General features: G+C 51.9%; 2 protein-coding genes across 5 annotated transcripts in view; both read right to left on the bottom strand.

The window, feature by feature from the left end:
* Positions 1 to 17,738, bottom strand: part of LOC134396360 (zinc finger protein OZF-like) — a 35,205-nt gene extending 17,467 nt beyond the window's left edge. Inside the window, exons 1-3 of one of the 4 annotated variants that reach the window (XM_063122832.1) lie at positions 4,604 to 4,619; positions 4,323 to 4,423; positions 4,088 to 4,214 (exon numbers count right to left, since the gene is read on the bottom strand). In XM_063122832.1, the coding sequence (XP_062978902.1) occupies positions 4,088 to 4,214; positions 4,323 to 4,415 (220 nt within the window). In that variant the 5' untranslated portion in view covers positions 4,416 to 4,423; positions 4,604 to 4,619. The other 3 variants (XM_063122833.1, XM_063122834.1, XM_063122835.1) reach the window with 3 other exon arrangements.
* On the bottom strand, positions 13,887 to 19,240 carry LOC134395833 (zinc finger protein 213-like). Its single transcript, XM_063121991.1, has 7 exons — positions 18,983 to 19,240; positions 18,833 to 18,931; positions 18,183 to 18,309; positions 17,406 to 17,552; positions 16,237 to 16,669; positions 16,034 to 16,110; positions 13,887 to 15,294 (listed from the first exon to the last, which is right to left on the bottom strand). Exons 1-7 carry the CDS (start codon positions 19,238 to 19,240, stop codon positions 14,531 to 14,533), a joined length of 1,905 nt encoding a protein of 634 aa, XP_062978061.1. The 3' UTR covers positions 13,887 to 14,530.
* Between the last annotated feature and the right edge of the window lie 2,830 nt (positions 19,241 to 22,070).

Below are 22,070 nucleotides of genomic sequence, written 5' to 3'. Positions count from 1 at the left end.
GGGGGGTGGGAGCGCCGGGGAGGGGGCTCCGGCGTTGCCGCCCCCTTGACCTGCCCTCCCTCCCTGGGACCCTCCTCCTCCTCTTGCCAGTGGGGACTGGTTTTAGTGGGCTGTGACCCCTGCCAGGTTTCAGCCGGGGCTCCAAAGGAGCAGTGTGGTGTAGTGGTGAGAGCATCGTCCGGGAGATCAGAGGGTTCTTGGCCATGGAAGGAGCGCCCTGGGTGACCTTGGGCCAGCCGCTCACTCTCAGCCCTGCCTACCTCACAGGGTGGGTGTTGTGATGGATCAAACACCTATTTATTTATATTTATTTATTTATTACACTTTTATACCGCCCGATAGCCGAAGCTCTCTGGGCGGTTCACAGAAATTAAAACCATAATAAAACAACCAACAGGTTAAAACAAATACAGTATAAAAAGCACTGGCGAGGCCACACCTGGAGCATCGTGTAGGCTTCTGGGTACCCCATCTGCGGAAGCACATCGAGAGCTTAGAGGAGCGGGTTCATAGGGGGCCCTAAGAGGACCCAGGGACCCCCGGACATGACCCCGTGTGCCCCCCACCACTCAGTCTGAAGGCACTTGGGACGTTCAGTCTGGAGAAAAGGAGACCAGGGGGAGACATGACAGCAGTGTTGACGTACATACAAGGATGCTGCAGGGAAGACGGTCAAGGAGTATTTTCCATGGCCACAGAAAGCAGGAACTGAAATAATGGGTATAACTGTTCCCTAGATTCCGAATAAATAAGAGGGGGGAAAACCCTTCCTGATGGCAAGATGTGAACAACTGTGGAAGAGGCTGTGGGTTTTTAAGAAGAGGCTGGACAGCCGCCTCTCCTGGATGGTTTAATTGGTTTTCCTGCACATTGCAGAGGGATTGACTAGATGTCCCCTGTGGTCCCTTCGAGCTCCGCAATTCTAGGAGAGGAGGAGGATTATGTACGCCACCTTGGGTTCCTTGGAGAAAAAATGGTGGGAGATGTGTACCGGCTATGGGGCAGCATATAAATGTAATCAATTAATTAATTAATATTGGTGAACCCTAATGGGATCAGCACCTTGGATAGCTCCTTGAGAGTTTCGGCTGCTTCTGACAAAAACCCAGAATGGATTCACAGACTCACTGAAACTGGCGCCTCCACAGGTTCTTGCAGCCGTGGGAACCAGGGAACAGACTGATCCAGAGTCCTCCAGGATGGTGCTGGGTAGGGAGTCCAGAGCAGAGCCTTTTGCTCTCAGAAGTTCCCTGACAAGATGGGCCACCAGCTGCCCTGCAGATGTTTTGGACTACAACTCCCATAAGCCCCAGCCATCATGGCCAAGGGGCAGGGATTGCGTATTTGGCAAAACATAACCCAGTAATCCACACACACCCTGCACACACACACACACACACCTCTTCAAACGATGAGGAATTTATTAAATACAAGCAAGAATTTAAAGCAAGTTACTTTATCTGGGGAAAGTATCTTGTTCGAGCAATTGTGATTCCAACACAAGGGTACAGGGGAACCCCAACCCTCAGTGCCGGCAGAGAGATCCGTGGGATGGAAACGCCCACCTTGTTCTCTGGCTGGCTGAGGCTTCACTGGAGCGTGTGTGAGGCCAAGAGGCGAGGAAGAACACCTTCATACTCTTGGGAAAGGAAGGGAACACATGGGGTGAGCATGAGAGAGCTTGGAGAAGGAGAAAAATGGGGGGGGGGTGTCTGCTAAGAGGGGGTTGATCAGGCTAGTCCTAATGCACACAGTCACCAGTGCAAAAGGAGGTGATCTAAGGCCTTAGCTAGACCTAAGGTTTATCCCGGGATCGTCCCAGGGTCATCCCTGTTCAACCATCTGTCAGGGATGCTTTAGGGTGGATTCCTGCATTGAGCAGGGGGTTGGACTCGATGGCCTTGTAGGCCCTTTCCAACTCTGCTATTCTATGATTCTATGAAAGTAACACACAGGATATCCCGGGAGCAGGCAGGGACGACCCTGGGACAATCCCGGGATAAACCTTAGGTCTAGCTAAGGCCTAAGACTCCAAATGCATCCTCTCCCATCCATGGCGCCTGGTCTGCTTCCGTTGTGTTTGTCCCTTTGGGGTTTCTGCCAACATGCCCAAATCTGGACTCTGACCAGATAATAATAATAATAATAATAATAATAATAATAATGATGATGATGAAATAGAAAATAGTTACACATGAGAAATATCACTCAGTTAAAATTCGAAAGCAATAACATGACCTGAAAGAACCTTCCAGTTTGCGTACAATATATACTTGGGGATATTATATTTTTAAGGCTCCCAATATTTAAACATGTTCCACCTGTAGCAGATCCACCATAGAAGGAAGTGGGACTTGTCAGGCAACATTTCAGGAAGCATGTGAATTGGGACAAGCATCTTAAATTCCTATAATATTGAAGTCACAGCTAAGAAACTTTCAGAATTGAGAGAGATAACTGGGAAATATCAGGCCCCGTTAACAGAAAACGTTAGAATACTGCAGAATAAAATGGAAAAAGCAGTTTGGGCCCAGTGGCATCCATGGAAATTATCACCATCACCGGTTCAGGGATTATAGAACAAAACAGGAATAGATTTGATGTATGCTATGATACAATTACACACAATCCAAAAAGCAGGACAAGCTGCTGTCTTTTATGAAATATTTTACTTCTTGAGGAGACTTATGACAACAAGCATAAGGGTTGGGGTTATAAAGCTATATAAGGTTAATTCATTTGACTAGAATGATTGAAATTACTGCCTTATTGAAAGAAATTGCAAGTCCTTGTTGAGGCACAACCCAAGAACAATTAAACCCACCAGATAATATACTGTAAAGAATTGCCAACCCTGAATTGAAGCATTAGTTTGAACTAGAAAAAGTTAAATAAAAAGTAGAAATAAAAAAAAGCTCACTAATACAAGACCTGAAAGCCAGACTTTAATCAAGACAAATCAAAATTCAGCATAACGGTTGCAAACTTTAAGCAAACAGGGACAATCTTTGACAATTTGTCATTCGTAGGTTATTTTTTGAGCAAAGGCGCAACGCTGCGGCCCAAAGACACTGCCTGAGGATCCAGGGGATCCCTCCATCCGAGGTCAGAGACAACGCTTTGCTCTCCGAAGGGGAAGTTGGAGATCTGACATCGCCCACCCCCACCTCATGCAGCCGGAACGGAAAGAACGGCACCGGCTGTGCTCAAGGTTGGAAGAGCAGGGGGAAGGGGGCATTTTGGTGGACAGGGAGGGAAGGAGACCAGGGAGGTCACAAGACCCATTCTCCTCAGTCACTTCCCACCTCCAAAGTGCTGCCCTTAGATGGGCTAAATGCCCATCTAGCAAAAAATGCCAGGCAGGAGGACGGGATCCCCTCTGCCGCTCCTCATGCCCGGCACTGGGTGATCGGACGCCTCCGAGGTCGAGGGCTTCTGATCATCGAAGGCACAAACGTTCGGATTGTGGCCCTTACTCACCTCGAGCAGCAGCTGTCTTTCGGCTGATCCTCCATCCATTTGTAATTTTGCCTCTCTTATAAATCCGGGTTATACGTCTCGCCATTAGTCTCTGGTGCTGCGTTGCCAGAAAGCGGAATCAACTTTTGCACCGTCCCAAAGGAACTGATTTTTTTTTTTACCAGAATTCCTGTAGCAATTCGGGCTCTGACATAATTACAGAACTATTAGCAGTAATAAAAATAGTGTAGAATAGCTTTTCTTTCTTGTTCTAGTCAATAGTAGTACTGGGTAATCAGAATATCAAGCAAGGGAAGGTTGATTGGGCAAATAACGTTGGTAAGGAAAGACTGAAGAGGCTGCTTCAAAGTGTAGATGGCTAATCTGATCTGGAATAGTTGGATCATCTTGACCGAGGGCTTTGGGGAGACCTCCAAAAACAACAACAGCCACCCTCTAAAAGACCCTGGACACATATTTAAGAAGACCGCAGATTTATATTCCAACCCTCTGATCCATGCTCAAAGAGCTGAGCCCTGCAGAGCAGAGGCTGCATTGAGAAGGGGTTCATCTAGATGGCCTCTCAGACCCCTCCCAGCTCTATTCTGAAGGAAAGAGGGAGCCTTACCTAGGGAAGCCAGAGTCCCGTAATTCTCCTCCATGACGTCCCTGTGCAGAGCCCTCTGGCCTGGATCCAGCAGAGCCCCCTCCACCTCCGTGAAACGCACGGCCACCTCCTCAAAGGTCACTGGAGCCTGGAAGAGGAAGAGGTTCCCTGAGCGGAGGATGCGGAAGTGTGATGGGCGGTTCTCTCAGGCCCAGGGAGACGTGCAGGGGACCCAGAACCCCAGCCCCACCCATACCTGTTCCATCTGCCCAGATGCTCTGTCCAGACCACCACAAAGAGGAGGATGAGGATGAGCCCCCCATGTCCTCTTGCCATTTCGGAGTGTCATCCCATTCCCTAAGAAGAAGACAAAGAAAGACAATGGGAAGATACTTCCTAGTTCATACACATTTTGGATTTCAGTTCCTAGGGTCAAATCAGTCTTTCTCCACATGAAACACAGGTTCCAGGGGATCCATGATAGGCGTTAGGTAACAGAGGGAGTCCGTGTTGACATATGGACCCATTGATCCTCACCCAGAGAGGCGGCAGCTCCGTCCTCCTCCTGCAGGGTCCCCCTGAACAGCGTCCTCTGTCTGGTGCCCGATGGAGCCTTTGCTGGTCCAGCGACATCCACGGCCCCTCAGGCTGACATCTCCTGAGCCTGGAGGAGGAGGAGGAGGAGGAGGAGGAGGAGGAGGAGGAGGAGGAGGAGGAACCCTTGTTATGTCTTTGTGCAAGGAAAGAGGCAGGCGGAGGCCAAGGGCGGCGTTTCCCGTCTCTGTGCATTCACGTCTCCTTCTACACTGAGCCCCAAAACTCCCTTACAGCTGGGTCTTTGGCAGATTGAGGCAAAAGGATCCTTGGATTGGGGCCAGTAAATCCACCCTGGCATTAGAAGAGGACGGGAACAGGGCATCCCATATTAAAGCCCAGTGGCAGGAGAGGGAGCAGCTGACAGACCTTCCTGCATTGAGCAGGGGGTTGGACTCGATGGCCTTTTAGGACCCTTCCGACTCTACTATTCTATGATTCTAGGAGGTGGGGAGTTTCCAATCTCAGAACAGCCATTTCGGCGCCTCTTTCCCTGGAACCTCCGAACCCCCCTTGAACTGTCTAGTGACCCTCTCTCCCACCCCTACCCCCGGGAAGTGGCAGATCCACCCATTCAGGACCACGATCCGTTGGGTCATTCAGTAATGTGGAGCGAGGAATGGGACATCCCTTCCTTGGAGATCCTGGGGGGTGGGGAAGGATTTCTAAGGTCTCTGCCCCGTGGAGCTTCCAGAGGGAAATTCCCTCTCACCTGCTCCTCCCATTGGGGGCTGCTGCCCCTCGGGCTCTCTGGACCGGTCCTTCCCCGGAGCTCCCCATCCTGGGCGGTGTGGGGTCCTGTTCCAGTGTGAGAGTCGGGCTCTTCCCTCTTCACTCTCGCCTCCATCTCAGGAGGACGCGGAGGGTCCCGGTGTCGCCCTTGAGACCAGGGAGGGGGGTCGCATCCTGCGTAGGTCAGGAGCCCTTCAGTTGCTGCTCTGGCTGAGGAAGGGGAGGGAGGGGGGAGAGGGAGACCCGGACTCAGGGGCTCATGTGTGTGTGTGGGGGGGCAGGCTAGGTGCTCCCCCTGAGTCAGTTCCAGCACCAAAGAGGATGAGGACCAAAAACCCCTCTGGAGCATCTCCCTGCTGCCACTGCCCCCCCTTGACCCCCCCCCCGCCCAAGACAGCTTCACCCTCTCCCTCCCTCCCCCCCCTTTCCAGTCCTGCACTCATCCTGCCCCCCAGGAACCTGGCGCTGGGGTCCTCCTCCCTTTTGGGGTGGGGGGATTTCGGAGCGGGGGGGCATCTCAGCCCCTGCTCCCACCCCCTTGAACTCACCGGGCGTGAGAAAACCCCGGGCTCTTTCCACGGCGGAGGGGAGGGGAGAGGAAGTGGGAGGGGTCTGCCCGTCCTCCCTCTCCAGGAAGCGGCTCGGTTTCTCTGGGGACCCCCACCCCCGTCCAGTCCCGTCCTGCCCGGGTCCCCCGCGTGCTTCTTGCAAAAACGGGGATCCACCCGGGGTATCTGTGTCTGTGCCCGGTCTCCCATGTTCCCCGCTGAGAGGGGCAGCCGGGTGCCCTGCAGCCCTTTTGGACTACAACTCCCATAAGCCCGAGCCAGCATAGCAGGGGTTGTGGAACTGTAGTCCAAGCAATCTGGCGTTCCCCCCCCCCCCCCAATCGGCTTCCTCTTGCTTAAGGCTTGAAGGCGTCACCTGCTTCCTTTCCAGAGGGGGGGAGAGAAGCCCATGTTCCCTCCCCCCCCCTTACATCCTTTTGGGAAAGCTGGGGCGGAGGAGACCTGTGGGGCACGCGACGTCTCTGCACTGCGGAATACAGCTGATGCACAGGAAGGTTGCAAAAAAACTCAACAAATCACAGTTGCTAGAAATGCTCATTCTTTGAACGTCGCCCCATAAAATACCAAGAACCAGCTTCCACCAGGCAACTGGGAAAGAGGTGGGCGTCATGCCAGACTATTTTGCGCCCTAGGCAAGGTGAGCTACTTTCACACACACACACCCAAAACGCCAACTCTGATTTTTAAGAACATATGTTTCCTGGAAAAAATAAGAAGCATAAAACTTGAAACTGCTAAATTTATTTTAAAGTGCAAGAAATACATCATGCCAATTATAGCAAACAAATTGGAAAGGAACGTCTATGGATCTAAAATACATTATTTAATAGGAAAAGGTCAAAGAACACCTAATTTCCTTGAATGAGTTTAAATCTCCAGGGCCCGATGAACTGCATCCTAGAGTAATGAAGGAGCTAGCAGAAGAACTCTCAGAACCTCTGTCTATTATCTTTGCAAAATCATGGAAGACGGGTGAGGTGCCGGACGACTGGAGGAGGGCTAACGTTGTCCCTATCTTCAAAAAGGGCAAAAAGGAGGAACCTGGGAACTACAGACCAGTCAGTCTGACATCCATCCCTGGGAAAATTCTGGAGCAGATTATAAAGAAGTCAATCTGTAAACACCTTGAAATCAATGCAGTGATTACTAGAAGCCAACATGGATTTGTCAGGAACAAATCCTGTCAGACTAATTTGATCTCATTTTTTGATAGGATAACCTCCCTTGTGGACTGTGGGAATGCTGTGGATGTCATATATCTTGACTTCAGCAAAGCTTTTGACAAAGTGCCCCATAATATTCTGATTAACAAACTAGCTAAAAGTGGGCTAGATGGAACAACTATTAGGTGGATTCACAGTTGGCTACAGAATCGGACTCAAAGAGTACTTATCAATGGAACCTTCTCAAACTGGGGAGAGGCAACGAGTGGGGTGCCGCAGGGCTCAGTCCTGGGCCCAGTGCTCTTCAGCATTTGTATTAATGATTTGGACGAGGAGGTGCAGGGAACGCTGATCAAATTTGCAGATGACACAAAATTGGGTGGGATAGCTAATACCCTGGAAGACAGAAACAAACTTCAAAGGGATCTTGATAGGCTGGAGTGCTGGGCTGAAAACAACAGAATGAAATTGAATAGGGATAAATGCCAAGTTCTACACTTTGGAAAAAGAAACCAAATGCACAGTTACAAGTTGGGGGATACTTGGCTCAGCAATACTACAAACGAGAAAGATCTTGGAATTGGTGTAGATCGCAAGCTGAATATGAGCCAACAGTGCGATATGGCTGCAAGAAAGGCAAATGCTATTTTGGGCTGCGTTAATAGCAGTATAGCTTCCAAATCACGTGAGGTTCTGGTTCCTCTCTATTCGGCCCTGGTTAGGCTTCATCTAGAGTATTGTGTCCAGTTCTGGGCTCCACGATTCAAGAAGGACGCAGACAAGCTGGAGCGTGTTCAGAAGAGGGCAACCTACTCTTGATAGGCTATCTCTGTCTAACTACCGACCTGTCTCTTTGTTGCCGTTTGTTTCAAAGATCCTGGAGCGTGCGGTCTACTCTCGCTGTCTTGACTTTCTTTCTAGTAACTCTGCTTTGGATCCATTTCAATCTGGATTCCGTCCTCTGCATTCCACCGAAACAGCCCTTACTAAGATCACCAATGATCTCCTTACTGCCAAGTCTAAAGGCCATTATTCCGTTCTTATTCTCCTTGATCTAACTGCAGCCTTTGACACGGTTGATCATGATCTTCTCTTAGATTCCCTTCATGACCTTGGATTTTGTGGCTCTGTCTATAACTGGTTTGCCTCCTATCTAGCGGGTCGCTCTTTCAGCGTGTTGACTAATGGCAGCTCGTCTTCCTCCTTTCCCCTTTCAGTAGGGGTTCCGCAAGGCTCGGTGCTTGGCCCGTTGTTGTTTTCCTTATACATGTTGCCCTTGGGCAAGCTTATTCAATCTCATGGTCTCCAATATCATCTGTACGCCGATGATACACAACTATATCTGTCATCTCCGGAACTTTCTCCTGATGTTCACGATCGTATCTCGGCATGTCTTTCAGATATCTCAGCTTGGCTGCTTCATCGTCGCTTGAAGCTTAACATGGCAAAGACTGAATTGCTTGTTTTTCCTCCTAAACCTTCTCCTCATTTCTCATTCTCTCTTACTGTCAATGATGTTACGCTTACTCCGGTCAAGGAAGCTCGTAGCCTTGGCTTTATCTTCGACTCCTCGCTCTCCTTTATTCCTCATATTGAGGCAGTAGCTAAATCTTGTCGATTTTTCCTGTATAATATTGCCAGGATTCGATCATTTTTGTCTGTCTCTTCTGCCAAGACGCTTGTTCATGCACTGGTTATTTCACGGTTGGACTACTGCAACCTTCTTCTCTCTGGCCTTCCTTCTTCTCACATCAGCCCGTTGGTTTCTGTTCACCACTCTGCCGCAAAGATCATCTTCTTAGCACGCCGCTCCGACCATGTTACTCCGCTTCTGAAATCTCTTCATTGGCTTCCAATTCACTTCAGAATCCAATATAAACTTCTCCTGTTAACCTTCAAAGCTTTTCACGGTCTAGCTCCTTCCTATCTCTCCTCTCTCATCTCACACTATTGCCCCGCTCGTGCTCTTCGCTCCTCTGATGCCATGTTTCTCGCCTGCCCAAGGGCCTCTACTTCCCTTGCTCGGCTTCGTCCATTTTCGTCTGCTGCCCCTTACGCCTGGAACGCTCTTCCAGAACATTTGAGAACTACAAGTTCAACCACAGCTTTTAAAGCTCAACTAAAAACTTTTCTTTTTCCTAAAGCTTTTAAAACTTGATGTTGTGCAGACTTCTACTGTTACTTTCTACTGTTAGTTTTTCCCTACCCTGTGCCTGCTTACCCTTCCCTGTACCTGTTGGCATTCTCTTCCCCTCCTTATTGTTTTACTATGATTTTATTAGATTGTAAGCCTATGCGGCAGAGTCTTGCTATTTACTGTTTTACTCTGTACAGCACCATGTACATTGATGGTGCTATATAAATAAATAATAATAATAATAATAATAATAATAATAATAATAATAACAACCAGGATGATCAGAGGTCTAGAAACAAAGCCCTATGAAGAGAGACTGAAAGAACTGGGCATGTTTAGCCTGGAGAAGAGAAGATGGAGGGGAGACAAGATAGCACTCTTCAAATACTTAAAAGGTTGTCACGCACAGGAGGGCTAGGATCTCTTCTCGATCCTCCCAGAGTGCAGGACAAGGAATAACGGGCTCAAGTTAAAGGAAGCCATAGAATCATAGAATCATAGAATAGCAGAGTTGGAAGGGGCCTACAAAGCAATCGAGTCCAACCCCCTGCTCAATTCAGGAATCCACCCTAAAGCATCCCTGACAGATGATTGTCCAGCTGCCTCTTGAAGGCCTCTAGTGTGGGAGAGCCCACAACCTCCCTAGGTAACTGATTCCACCGTCGCACTGCTCTAACAGTCAGGAAGTTTTTCCTGATGTCCAGCCGGAATCTGGCTTCCTTTAACTTGAGCCCGTTATTCCGTGTCCTGCACTCTGGGAGGATCGAGAAGAGATCCTGGCCCTCCTCTGTGCTATCATGTCTCCCCTCAATCTTCTCTTCTCCAGGCTAAACATGCCCAGTTCTTTCAGTCTCTCTTCATAGGGCTTTGTTTCTAGACCTCTGATCATCCTGGTTGCCCTCTTCTGAACACGCTCCAGCTTGTCTGCATCCTTCTTGAATTGTGGAGCCCAGAACTGGATTCCGGCTGGACATCAGGAAAAACTTCCTGACTGTTAGAGCAGTGCGACAGTGGGATCAGTTACCTAGGGAGGTGGTGGGCTCTCCCACACTAGAGGCCTTCAAGAGGCAGCTGGACAACCACCTGTCCGGGATGCTTTAGGGTGGATTCCTGCATTGAGCAGGGGGTTGGACTAGATGACCTTGTAGGCCCCTTCCAACTCTGCTATTCTATGATTCTATGACCTTAAAATCATCCCCCCACAACTCACATGCGCGTGCACACACACACTCAGCATCACTCACTCCAAACACACGCATGAACACATGCATTCACTCAATGACCCCATGCACCCCATTCACCCATACATTCTCTCTCTCTCTCTCTTTCGGGCGCGTTCCGGAAGTCCAAACGTGGAGCCGCACCACACCAGCGTCCCTGGCTTCGCTTCGGCTGGGTGGGCACGGGACGCCATCTCACCCACCCAGGCCCAGCTGAAACCTCGGGCCGGGCCAGCTCACAGTCAACGCGTGTGAGTGCTGTGCTGTGCCCGGCGCCCCTCTTAGCTTGGTGCTCTAGGCGGCCGCCTGAGTGGCCTCTATGGTGGCACCGGCCCTGAGTGGGCTGTGGGAGCAGGGTGGGGTGTGGGGTGGGGAGTTCCCCTCTCCGGAGAGAGGTCCCAGGTTGAGTCTGCAGCATCTCCTATCTCCAGAGCTGCAACCAGCCATCTGTGCCTGATTGATAAAGAGCCCTGTGGCACCTGAAAGATGAACACGTTGATGAAGCCAGACATTTTTGTGGAGTTCTTCCACCTCATCCGGTGGCCCTTCTCACTCTTGATTCAGAGGTTGAGCCTCACGGCCACAAAAAACCCCACCCCCACACATCTAGGCAGGTTGTGGGCTCTCCCACACTAGAGGCCTTCAAGAGGCAGCTGGACAACCATCTGTCAGGGATGCTGTAGGGTGGATTCCTGCCTTGAGCAGGGGGTTGGTCTCGATGGCCTTAGAGGCCCCTTCCAACTCTGCTATTCTATGATTCTATGATCTTGCTCCTGGGAGAGTCTGAAGGAGAAGGAGCCCCACACCAGCAGCACCACGATCCGGCCTCTCAGGCGTTGAATTAAAAAATGGGATCCATCCGTTCCTTGCGCTACACATAAGGAGGGCCGTTTTCAACCCACACCTCTGACCTCTTCTGTCTCCAGATCTCACAAATGCCAGCCAAGGGGCTGAGGTCTGCATGCGAGGAGAGTGCAGCGGGGGATCATACAGAAGAACATCAGACGAGCCCTGAGGCTGGATCAGACCACGGGTCTCTCTAGCCCACCAGCAGGACACGAGTGCAACAGCAGCCCCCCACCCATGATCCCCACCTCTGATTATTGGAGTGTAGAAGGGAGGCCCCCAGACTAGGAGCCATGGGTCACCTGCTCCTCGTCCAGGAATATGTCCAGTCCCTTTTCAAAGCCATCATGATGCCTTGGTCCATAGTTTAGCCATGCGCTGTGTGAAGCCAGGGTGTTTCTGGCAGCCCATCAGAAACCAGCTCAAGGCCGTCTCTTGCAGGTGCGCCTGGCAAGGCCTTGTTGCGCCTCTCATAAGAACATCAGAAGAGTCCTGATGCTGGATCAGACCAAGGGTCCATCTAGTCCAGCACTCTGTTCACGCAGTGACCAACCAGCCGTCGGCCAGGGATGAACAACCAGGACATGGTGCAAAAGAACCCTCCCACCCATGTTCCCCAGCAACTGGGGCACACAGGCTTACTGCCTCTCATACTGGAGATAGCACACACCATCAGGGCTAGTAGCCATGGATAGCCTTCGCCTCCAGGAATTTATTCAACCCCTTTTAAAGCCATCCAGATTGGTGGCCGTCACTACATCCTGTGGTAGTGAGTGCCATAATTTAACTCTGCGCTGTGTGAAGAAGTCCTTCCTTTTATTTGTCCTGAATTTCCCACCAATCAGCTTCATGGGATGACCCCTTTGGGTTCTAGTATTTTTTGAGAGGGAGAAAAATGCCTCCCTATCCACATTCTCCATGCCATGCATCATTTTGTACACCTCTATCATGGCTCCCCTCAGCCTCCTCTTCTCCAAGCTAAACAATGCCAGCTGATGTAACCTTCTCTCATAGGTGAGATGCTCCAGCCCCTTCATCATTTTTCTGCACTTTTTCCAGCTCCATAATATCCTTTTTTAGGTGTGGTGACCAGAACTGTACACAGTCTTGTGGCACCATAGACTTGTATAAAGGCAGTTCTGATACTGGCCATTTTATTCTCAATTCCTTTTCTTATAATACCTAACATGGAGTTTGCCTTCTTTACAGCGGCCGCTCATTGCTCCCTTTTGCCTGCCATAAGCTGAGAAGGTGGGCATGAAACGGGGTCTCCTTTCCATTAACTTCTCACAGTTATTCCGGATTTTATATCGGGCTTACTAAATCCAAAGCAGACTTTGTTTCAAAGGCTACAAGGCCTACTGGGCCAGGGAAAATGCCGACATTGGTATACAATTACAAATAATAGTTTTACCCCACATAACGTGCTTTACGGGGGTCAATTCTCTATATATCTAAAACAAAAATGCGTTGCCTTCTGGTAATGTTCGCTAGAAACAGTTTATTTATTTATAAATAAATAAATAATAAATTGTCCTCTTGGCATTAAACTGGCACCTGTTAATCCACCTCCATTAAAAGCCATCTTTCAGTGCCTGAGCCCAGACCTCTGACTCCCCCCACCCCACAACAAAGGGGTCCCAGGCAGGACAGACCACCAGCTGAAGGGGGCTGCCTGCATTACCGGAAGGGCAGAAGAGCTACTACAGAGAAAATCCAGAATATCCAAGAGACCACGGCAGCTACCAGAAAGTCCATGGGAAAGTCCATGAGAGCTGAGAAGGACTATTGACGTTATTGTTATTATTTTGGGGCTTCTGCGACCCTTGGGGCTCCGTGGCCCCTGCTGAGGCCTCCCTCTTGCCTTGGGGTGGTGTGGGGGAAGGAGTCCACGATTCCCCTGCAGCAGTGGGGCAGAACCTCTTACAGGCCGAAGACCAAGTTCCATTTCAGATGAAATCTCAGGGGGCCACGTTCGAGGGGTGGACGTAGCCAAAACCACCAGCCTAGCGTGTCTCTTCCTGGCAGGACCTGAGCCTTAGGTCGGGGCTGTGCAAACGCTGGGAACCCACCAAACATGGAGCAATTGGAGAACAGAAGAAGAGCCCTGAGGCTGGATAAGACCAAAGTGGGTCCATCCAGTCCAGCTCACACAGAGGATGGACTCAGCTGTTCACCAGGGACCAACAAAGCAGGACACGGGTGCACTAGCACGCTCCCACCCATGTTCCCCAGCAGCTGGTATATAGAATCATAGAACAGAAGAGTTGGAAGGGGCCTACAAGGCCATCGAGTCCAACCCCCCGCTCAGTGCTGGAATCCACCCTGAAGCATACCAGACAGATGGCTGTCCAGCTGCCTCTTGAAGGCCTCTAGCGTGGGAGAGCCCACAACCTCCCTAGGTAAATGGTTCCACTGTCATACTGCTCTAACAATCAGGAAGTTTTTCCTGATGTCCAGCTGGAATCTGACTTCCTGTCACTTGAGCCTGTTATTCCGGGTCCTGCACTCTGGAAGGATCGAAAACAGATCCTGGCCGTACTCTGGGTGACAACATTTCAAGTATCTGAAGTGTGCTATCATGCCTAGTAGCCACTGCTAGCCCTCTACTCCAGGAATTTCTATTGGTGGCCATCACTCATTTGAATGGCTTTAAAGGGAGTTGGATAAACCAGATGAGATCAGATTTGGCAACCTGAAGCCCTTTTGCAGAGGACAGGAAAAGAGAAATAACTTCTGAAATTTCCGACGATAACATTTGTCTGGGGATGTGAAACCACCCCGTCCGAAACCATCGCACACACCTCACCAGTCCCTTCAACATCAAAGGGAGGATGGGGGAAGTCTTGTGAACCCATTCCATCTGGCACTGAAAGGGTTAGATAATTTTGCTAACAGAAAATTGAGGAGGGGGTGGCGCCAGCAGGCGTTCTGTGCCCACCCCTGGTCATGTCGAGGGACGGCCCTGCCCCATTTAGAGCAGTGATACACGTGGTTCTTTGTGGGAATTCTATTAAGTTTTGATGGGTCCAGTGAATTCTTAATTATTCACATGGCATCTCCTGGGACTGAACATTTCAAAATAAAGAGCTGTGCTCGATCATAGAATTTTCCAGGAACTGCAAGGATTTACAACATTCATCCTCCTCTGTGTCTGTGTGATTCCACGATTTTGAAGAAAGCTCTTTCCACGTGCTGCAGTTCTAGGTCTTCTGCCTTGTGTGAAGTCTTTGGTGTCTTTTTAGGTGGGCGCTTTGACTGAAGCTCCTTCTGCACACTGAGCATTTATAGGGCTTCTCCCCTGTGTGAATTCTTTGATGATTTTTAAGGGTTTGGCCATGACTGAAGCTCTTTCTGCACTCTGAGCATTTAAAGGGCATCTCCCCTGTGTGAATTCTTTGATGTTGTTTAAGGTGGGAGCCCCGCCTGAAGCTTTTTCCACACTCTGAGCATTTAAAGGGCCTTTCCCCTGAGTGAATTCTTTCATGTTGTCTAAGGGTGCTGTTTAGATTGAAACACTTTCCGCACTCTGAGCATTTATAGGGCTCCTTGTCAGAGTGAATGCGTTGATGTAGTTTGAGGTGGGAGTTCTGTTTGAAGCTCTTTCCACATTCTGAGCATTTGAAGGGCTTCTCTCCTGCGTTAGTACTTTGATGCAAGTTAAGGCCTGAGCTGAAACTTAATTGGGTTTCACACTCAAAGCATTTATATGTTTTCAGCCCTGCGTGAATTCTGTGGTGTTCAGTAAGATATATCTGCTGAGTCAAGCGCTTTCCGCACTCGGAACATTTCCGCACTTCCTCTGCATTCTGAATCAGTCTTTGGTTCCCTTCAAAACGTTCTCCTTGAATGGGAATTCCCTGGTCGTCCGGCTCATCCAAGGAAGTGGATTTGTTCTGCAACTTCCATTCGTCTTCACTCCACCTTTCCTGCTGTTTCCCATTTTCATTGCTCTCCTCCCCATCAGCTGAAAGAAGGAAAATATCATTTCTCATAAAAACAAGGAACAAACCGAATGTTTGGCCACTCTGATCAACAGAGGGGGAAAAATACTTAGCGGACTGGCAGATTCTTCCAAATCCATTAAACATCCGGTGACGATTCCTAGACTTAACAGTCAGAGTGGTGCATAGAGCTTTCCTCTGATAGCAATATATTGTAATATATCAGTATTTAGGGACTGCCTGTTGGGATACGTTCTGTACAGGATGCCTCCCAGCAGAAGGTGTAAGAAAGGCAATGAAACCAGAATTGATGGTAAGAGAACAAGCAGTGGAGCGAAGACCCATTTCAAAACCTCAGCCAGTGACCAGCCCAGGATGCCATCATGGCCGGCTCTTCCATTGCATGGTCTCGTGCAGCTGCAGGGAGCAGCAGGGCAGAAAGAGCCACGAAAGCCCCCCCCCTCGGTCCCCCACCAGGAAGGCCGGCCTCCTCCTCCTCTTCCTCCTCCTCCTCCCACAGCGGGGGCTCCTGAGAGCCCCGTCAGCTGCTCCCACCGCGGCCAGCACGGCTCTCTGGAGAAGCCACCTGCGTGCCAGAAGTGTCACGAGGCCCAGCCAAAGTCCCGTGAGGGTTTGGTTTCAGCCAGGCCTCACCCACTGAGAGATCTCTCCAGAGCTAGCCAGAAGGAACGTCTCCCAGGAGAACACATATGGCCACGGGAGCCTTTGGGCCACAGGATCCAGCCAGAGTCCAGCACCCACCTGCGGATCTGTCCCCTCCGTCGGATCCCCGGACAAACGGATCACCCGCTTCTTCCTGCCAGGAGATGAGATCCCATCTGGGAACCGGAAGGCCTTTGGCAGAGGAGAGAAAGGGAGGAATTACTCCTGGCCCGCCTGACCATCACCTTGGTTTGGGGATTTCCCAGCCCCCAGTCTGAAGGGGCCCCCCCACCTCCCCCCACCTCCCCCAAGCCCCGTCCAGGTCAAAGGGAGGATGGTCGGATCCTGCAACGCCTCCACACCGGAAGGCAAGAGCGGAGGGCAGCCTTGGCTTCGGGCTCAGCCCAAGAAGCCCCAGGCCGCCCAGAGGAGGCATTTGCTGGTTCCGAACTTCCCTTTGCAACTGTATCTCGGCTACGTCGGAGGGAAGGGCATCGCCCACCTGCAGCCCAGCGCCCTCTTCGGACACCCTCCGCTCTCCAAAGGTGAGCCCCGAGTTTGGCAGTGGCCACAAGAAGGCCACCAGGGAAGGACTTAAGGGGCTCCTCCAGGCATGAAGGCAACGCTGAGCCACCGGAGTGTTGAGTGGGAGAGGTTGCGGGGGAGATCCAGGGAAATGGAAGACTCCCCTGGGGGGTCGGGAGCAACGGGAAAGGAGCAAGGCCTTCCAAGGGCCTGCAGGGGAGGGGGGGGCAGGTGTGGTTGGAGGCCAGAGCCAGGAGGCCCCAGTGAAGCGTCAACAGGAGAGGGGGGCTTCCTGGAAGCTGAGATAATTATCCAGCCCAACAGTGACTGGACCTTACACATCGCAAGGGCATGGGGAGGGGGTGATAAAGCTAGGGGGTCTACTGTAACCACTAGGGTGACCATATGAAAAGGAGGACAGGGCTCCTGTATCTTTAACAGTAATGTAGAAAAGGGAATTTCAGCAGGTGTCAATGGAAGAGGGTGAAATTCCCTCTTCATCACAACAGTTAAAGCTGCAGAAGCCCTGCCCTCTTTTGTATCTGGCCACTCTACTATAGCTAGTGTAGCTTTAACTGCTGTGATGAAGAGGGAATTTCACTCACTTCAATTGACACCTGCTGAAATTCTCTTTCCTACATTACTGTTAAAGATACAGGAGCCCTGTCCTCCTTTTCATATGGTCACCCTAGTAACCACTGGGTCACCACTGGGGTCTTCATCCCTACAATCCGGTCCAGGTTTTGATCTTCAGTCTTTGTTTTCGAGCTGCCTTTTGGGCCTAGGAATTTGGGGTTCCTGTCCTATAGGAGGACCCTTACTTCGATACACTGTAGGATAGGATAGGTAGTCCTGTTCACCTAGGGGTTCATCTAGATGGCCTCCAAGCTCCCTTCCAATTCTAGGATCCCAGGATGTGTCAGCCAAGGGACTGGGGGAGCCTTACCCAGAGAGGCCAGAGTCCCATAATTCTCCTCCATGACGTCCGTGTGCAGAGCCCTCTGGCCTGGATCCAGCAGAGCCTCCTCTGCCTCCGTGAAACGCACGGCCACCTCTTCAAAGATCACCGGAGCCTGGAAGAGGAAGAGGCTCTCTGAGCAGAGGATGCAAAAGAGAGAGCAAAGGGGTTGGAGGTCCCTCCTTCAGCACCCAGGGCTCCCTGAGGGACGTCCGAAGCCTCCTTGGCAGCCAGCTGTGAGGGGTGGTTCTCCCAGGGGGACGTGCAGGGGACCGAGGCACCCAGGCCCTCCCTTACCTGTTCCAGCTGCCCAGAAACTCTGTCCAGTCCCCAACAAAGAGAAGACCAAGAAGGAGCTGCCCGTGTCTTTCCGCTAACGCTGAATGTCATCCCATTCCCTAAGAGGAAGACAAAGAAAGACGGTGGGAAGTTACTTCCTAGTTCATACACATGTTGGACTTTAGTTCCTGGGGTGAAATCAGTCTTTCTCCACATGGATTTTGTTCACGATTCAAGATATACAAAGATGTCATCTATTGAAACAAAAGTTATTATTATTATTATTATTATTATTATTATTATTATTTATATAGCACCATCAATGTACATGGTGCTGTACAGAGTAGAACAATAAAATAGCAAAGTCCTTTTTTTCACACGTTAGACATGGGCCTTGTTCTGCACAGGCTCAAGGGGAACTTAAAAGCTGCCCACAGACATCAGCCATAGGTAAAAGAGGCTGAAATGTGCCCCACGGATCCTCACCCAGAGAGGAGACACCTCCGTCCCCCTCCTGCAGGATCCCCTCGAACAGCGTCCTCTGTCTGGTGCCCGATGGAGCCTTCGCTGGTCCGGCAACGTCCATGGCCCCTTGGGCTGACATCTCCTGAGCCTGGAGAAGGAGGAGGAAGAACCCTTGTTAGGTCTTTGAGCCAGGAAGGAGGCAGGCGAAGCCCAAGGGCGGCGTTTCCCAGGCTCTGTGCGTTCACGTCTCCTTCGACACCTCTTCTGCCTCCCAAAGCCTGGGTCTTTGGCAGACGGGCGCACAAGGATCCCAGGATTGGGTCCAGGAAATCCACCCTGGCATTAGAAGAGGGCGGGAACAGGGAACCTCAGACCCCCTGTTGAAGCCCAGAGGCAGGAGAGGGGGCAGCTGCCAGACCTTCCCTGGAGCTGGGGAGATTCCAATCTCAGAACAGCCATTTCGGTGCCTCTTTCCCTGGAACCTCCGAAACCCCCTTGAACTGTCTAGTGATCCTCTCCCCCAGGTAGAGGCAGACCCACATGTTCAGAACCACTACCCGCTGGGTCATTCAGTGATGGAGGGCAGGGAATGGGACATCCCTTCCTTGGGTGGGAGGGGGATCTTTAAGGTCTCTGCCCCGCGGAGCTCCCAGAGGGCATCTCTCCCTCACCTGCTGCCGCTCCTCCGCCTGGCTCAGGAGGAAGCCTTCCGCCAGGGCCACGGCCTGGGCGCTGCTCTCCGGCCCGCACTCCCGCACCCAGCTCTCCATCTCCGGGGGCAGGACGGCCAGGAACTGCTCCAGCACCACCAGGTCCAAGACCTGCTTCTTGGGCCGCCATTCCGGCTCCAGCCACTGGCGGCAAAGGCGGTGGAGGTGGCTGCAAGCCTGGCGGGGGCCCTCGGCCTCCTGGTAGCCAAAGGCCCGGAAACGCCGCCGGCGCTGCTCCTCCTCCTCCCACTGGGCGCTGCTGCCCCTGGAGCTCTCCAGCATGGTCCTTCCCCGGAGCTCCCCGTCCTGGGCGTTGCAGGGGGCTTTCGAGGCTGAGTCCGGCTCTTCCGTCTTCACTCTGGGCTCCATCTCAGGGGGTCCCAGCTCCGTCCTTCAGACAGGGAGGGGGTCGCATCCTGCAAAGGTCACAAGCCCTGGCTGACGAAATGGGGGTGGGGGGAGACCCAGACTCAGGGGCTGATCTGGGGAGCTGGGAGGGGGGGGGCTCAGGACCAAAGGGGATCAGGATCAGATCTTCCTCGAGGTCCCTGGACGGAGCCCCCCCCCAGCGCTGCTCCCGCCCCCTTTGCGCCCCCCTGCCCAGAACAGCTCCCCTCCCCCTCCCCCTCCCCCAGACCCCTTTCCCAGCCCTGCACTCATCCTGCCCCCCCTCGGCTGAGCCCCACAGAGCATATGGGGTGGGGGCGTCACAGGCTCTCCCCTTCTCCTACGGGATCCCCCCTTTCCTTGGTACTCACCGGCCCCCGTCTTTTCCAGGGGGGTTGGGGGGAGGGAGGGAAGGAGGTGCCGGAAATAGGGAGGGGGCAGCCCCTCCGTACCCCCCCACCCAGGGGGCCTCTCTAGGAAACGGAGCTCTCTGTGGCTTTAACCCTTTCCACCACGGTCCCGGTGCCCCACGTGCTTCTTGCAGGATCGAGCCCGAAGCCCCCGCTCGCCCCCTCCTCCTGCTGCAGGGTTGCCCCCCCTGCCTGACTCTCCAGGGGGGAACCCAGCCCCTCTTTCACGCCTTGGGAGACCTGGGAGGGGTCTGGGGGCTGCAAGGGGGGACGCCGGGCTGGGGTGGGGCAGGGGTTCCCCCCCTGCCCTAGAGCAACCCCCCCTTTCCCGTGGGGCGCAGAGGGGTGTGTGTCTGGCCTTCCCTGGGCTCCCCGGACCGCCTACTCGCGTGCAAGGGAACGCAGCCAGGAGGCTCCACGCGCTCCTGACCTTGCAGGATCGGGAGCTGCGAGGGGACCGATCCAGAGCGGGGGTGGGGGGTGGGGGAGTCCGGGGCCGGGTGAGGTGGGCGACCGACAGCCCTGCAGGCGCCTTGTACTACTACAACTCCCACGAACCCCAGCCAGCCTGGCCAAGGATTGCGGGACCTGTAGTCCAAAAGGGCCGGAGCTGCCCTCCGCTGCTCAAGGGCTCAAGCAGCCGCCTGCCAAGACTTCGCCACCCCCCACCCTCACTTGCATTCCCGGGGAGGCTGCGAAAGGTCTAGGGGCGGTGGGGTGGGGTAGAAAGTCTTGCACGCAAGTAGACGCGTGTCCCTTTCGGATCTTATGAACTGAGGCGGGCAAGGACCTGGGAAAGGGGGGGGGGGGCTGCACTGCCCCGATCCGCTGCCTACTTCCCGCCCGGTCAGGGGAGGCTGGCAGCTCCGATCCCGGTGGGGTGGGGGGAGGCGCAGATCCCGTGCTGGGCTCCATGACAAGCAGACGTCTGAAGGGGCGCTCCGAGGGGGCCTCCTCGTGTGCAGGCAGCCAAGCAGGGCTGCAGGCACGAAGGCTGATGGACGCGGGCCGGTGCAAGAAGCAAAACAACAGAAGTGAAATCTACGTTGATATATATTAGGGTGACGCTATGAAAAGGAGGACAGGGCTCCTGTATCTCTAACAGTTGCATAGAAAAGGGAATTTCAGCAGGTGTCATTTGTATATATGGGGAAGCTGGTGAAATCCCCTTTTCATCACAACAGTTAAAGCTGCAGGAGCCCTGCCCTCTTTTAAATCTGGTCACTCTAGTATAGCTCCTGCACCTTTAACTATTGCGTGATGAAGAGGGGATTTCACCAGGTTCCCCATACATACAAATGACACCTGCTGAAATTCTCTTTTCTATGCAACTATTAGAGATACAGGAGCCCTGTCCTCTTTTGTATCTTGTCAAGAGGGCAGGGCTCCTGTAGCTTTAACTGTTGTGCTGATGAGGGTATTTCACCAGTTGCTGCATGCATACAAAGGACACCTACTGAAATTCCATTTTTTACGCAACTGTCAAAGATACAGGAGCCCTGTCCTCTTTTGTATCTTGTCAAGAGGGCAGGGCTCCTGTAGCTTTAACTGTTGTGCTGATGAGGGTATTTCACCAGTTGCTGCATGCATACAAAGGACACCTACTGAAATTCCATTTTTTACACAACTGTCAAAGATACAGGAGCCCTGTCCTCCTTTCCATAGGGTCACCCTACCGGACTACCCCAATCACTTATATTTCTGGTTGTTTTATAATCTAAATGTTTTTTCTTTGCATCCCACTACATACCGATGTTCGTTTATAGAATGCCTTAAAGCAGTACTTGTTATTAAAAGGTAAACGGCAGACCCGTCTAATCTTAGGCTTCCTTTGTTTTGGTACTAGGAGAGACTTCCTGTCAATATTATCCACCCTTCTTCTGGCCTTTGGTATTACTTTGTCAGAATAGACCCTCTGTAGGAAATCGTGATGCAGGATAGCAGATTCCAATTTGAAATCTTACTCTTTTGTATCATTTCTCTTAATTCTGACAAATTGACCATATGGAATATTTTCTTTAATATCCCTTGGGTGTGCACTATCATATCTAAGGAGCTGACCAGAACTGGGCACAGTATTCCAAGTGTGGTCGCACCATAGATTTGTATAAGGGCAGTACGATACTGGCCGTTTTATTCTCAATTCCTTTTCTTATCATGCCTAACATGGAGTTTGCCTTCTTTACAGCGGCTGCACACTGGGGGGACGTTTTCATCGAGCTTTTCCACCACAATCCCAAGATTTCTTTCTTGTTCGGTTGCCGCCAGGTCAGAACCCATCAGGTTATACCTGAAGTTGGGTTTTTTTGCCCCAACTTGCATCACCTTACACTTGCTTACCTTGAACCGCATCTGCCATTTGGACGCCCACTCTCCCAGCTTGGAGAGATCCCTGTGGAGCT

Source organism: Elgaria multicarinata, chromosome 3 (assembly GCF_023053635.1).
Source record: "Elgaria multicarinata webbii isolate HBS135686 ecotype San Diego chromosome 3, rElgMul1.1.pri, whole genome shotgun sequence".
Lineage (NCBI taxonomy): Eukaryota > Metazoa > Chordata > Lepidosauria > Squamata > Anguidae > Elgaria > Elgaria multicarinata.
Note: the sequence above shows the minus strand (reverse complement) of the source record. Positions and strands in the feature narration are given on the sequence as shown.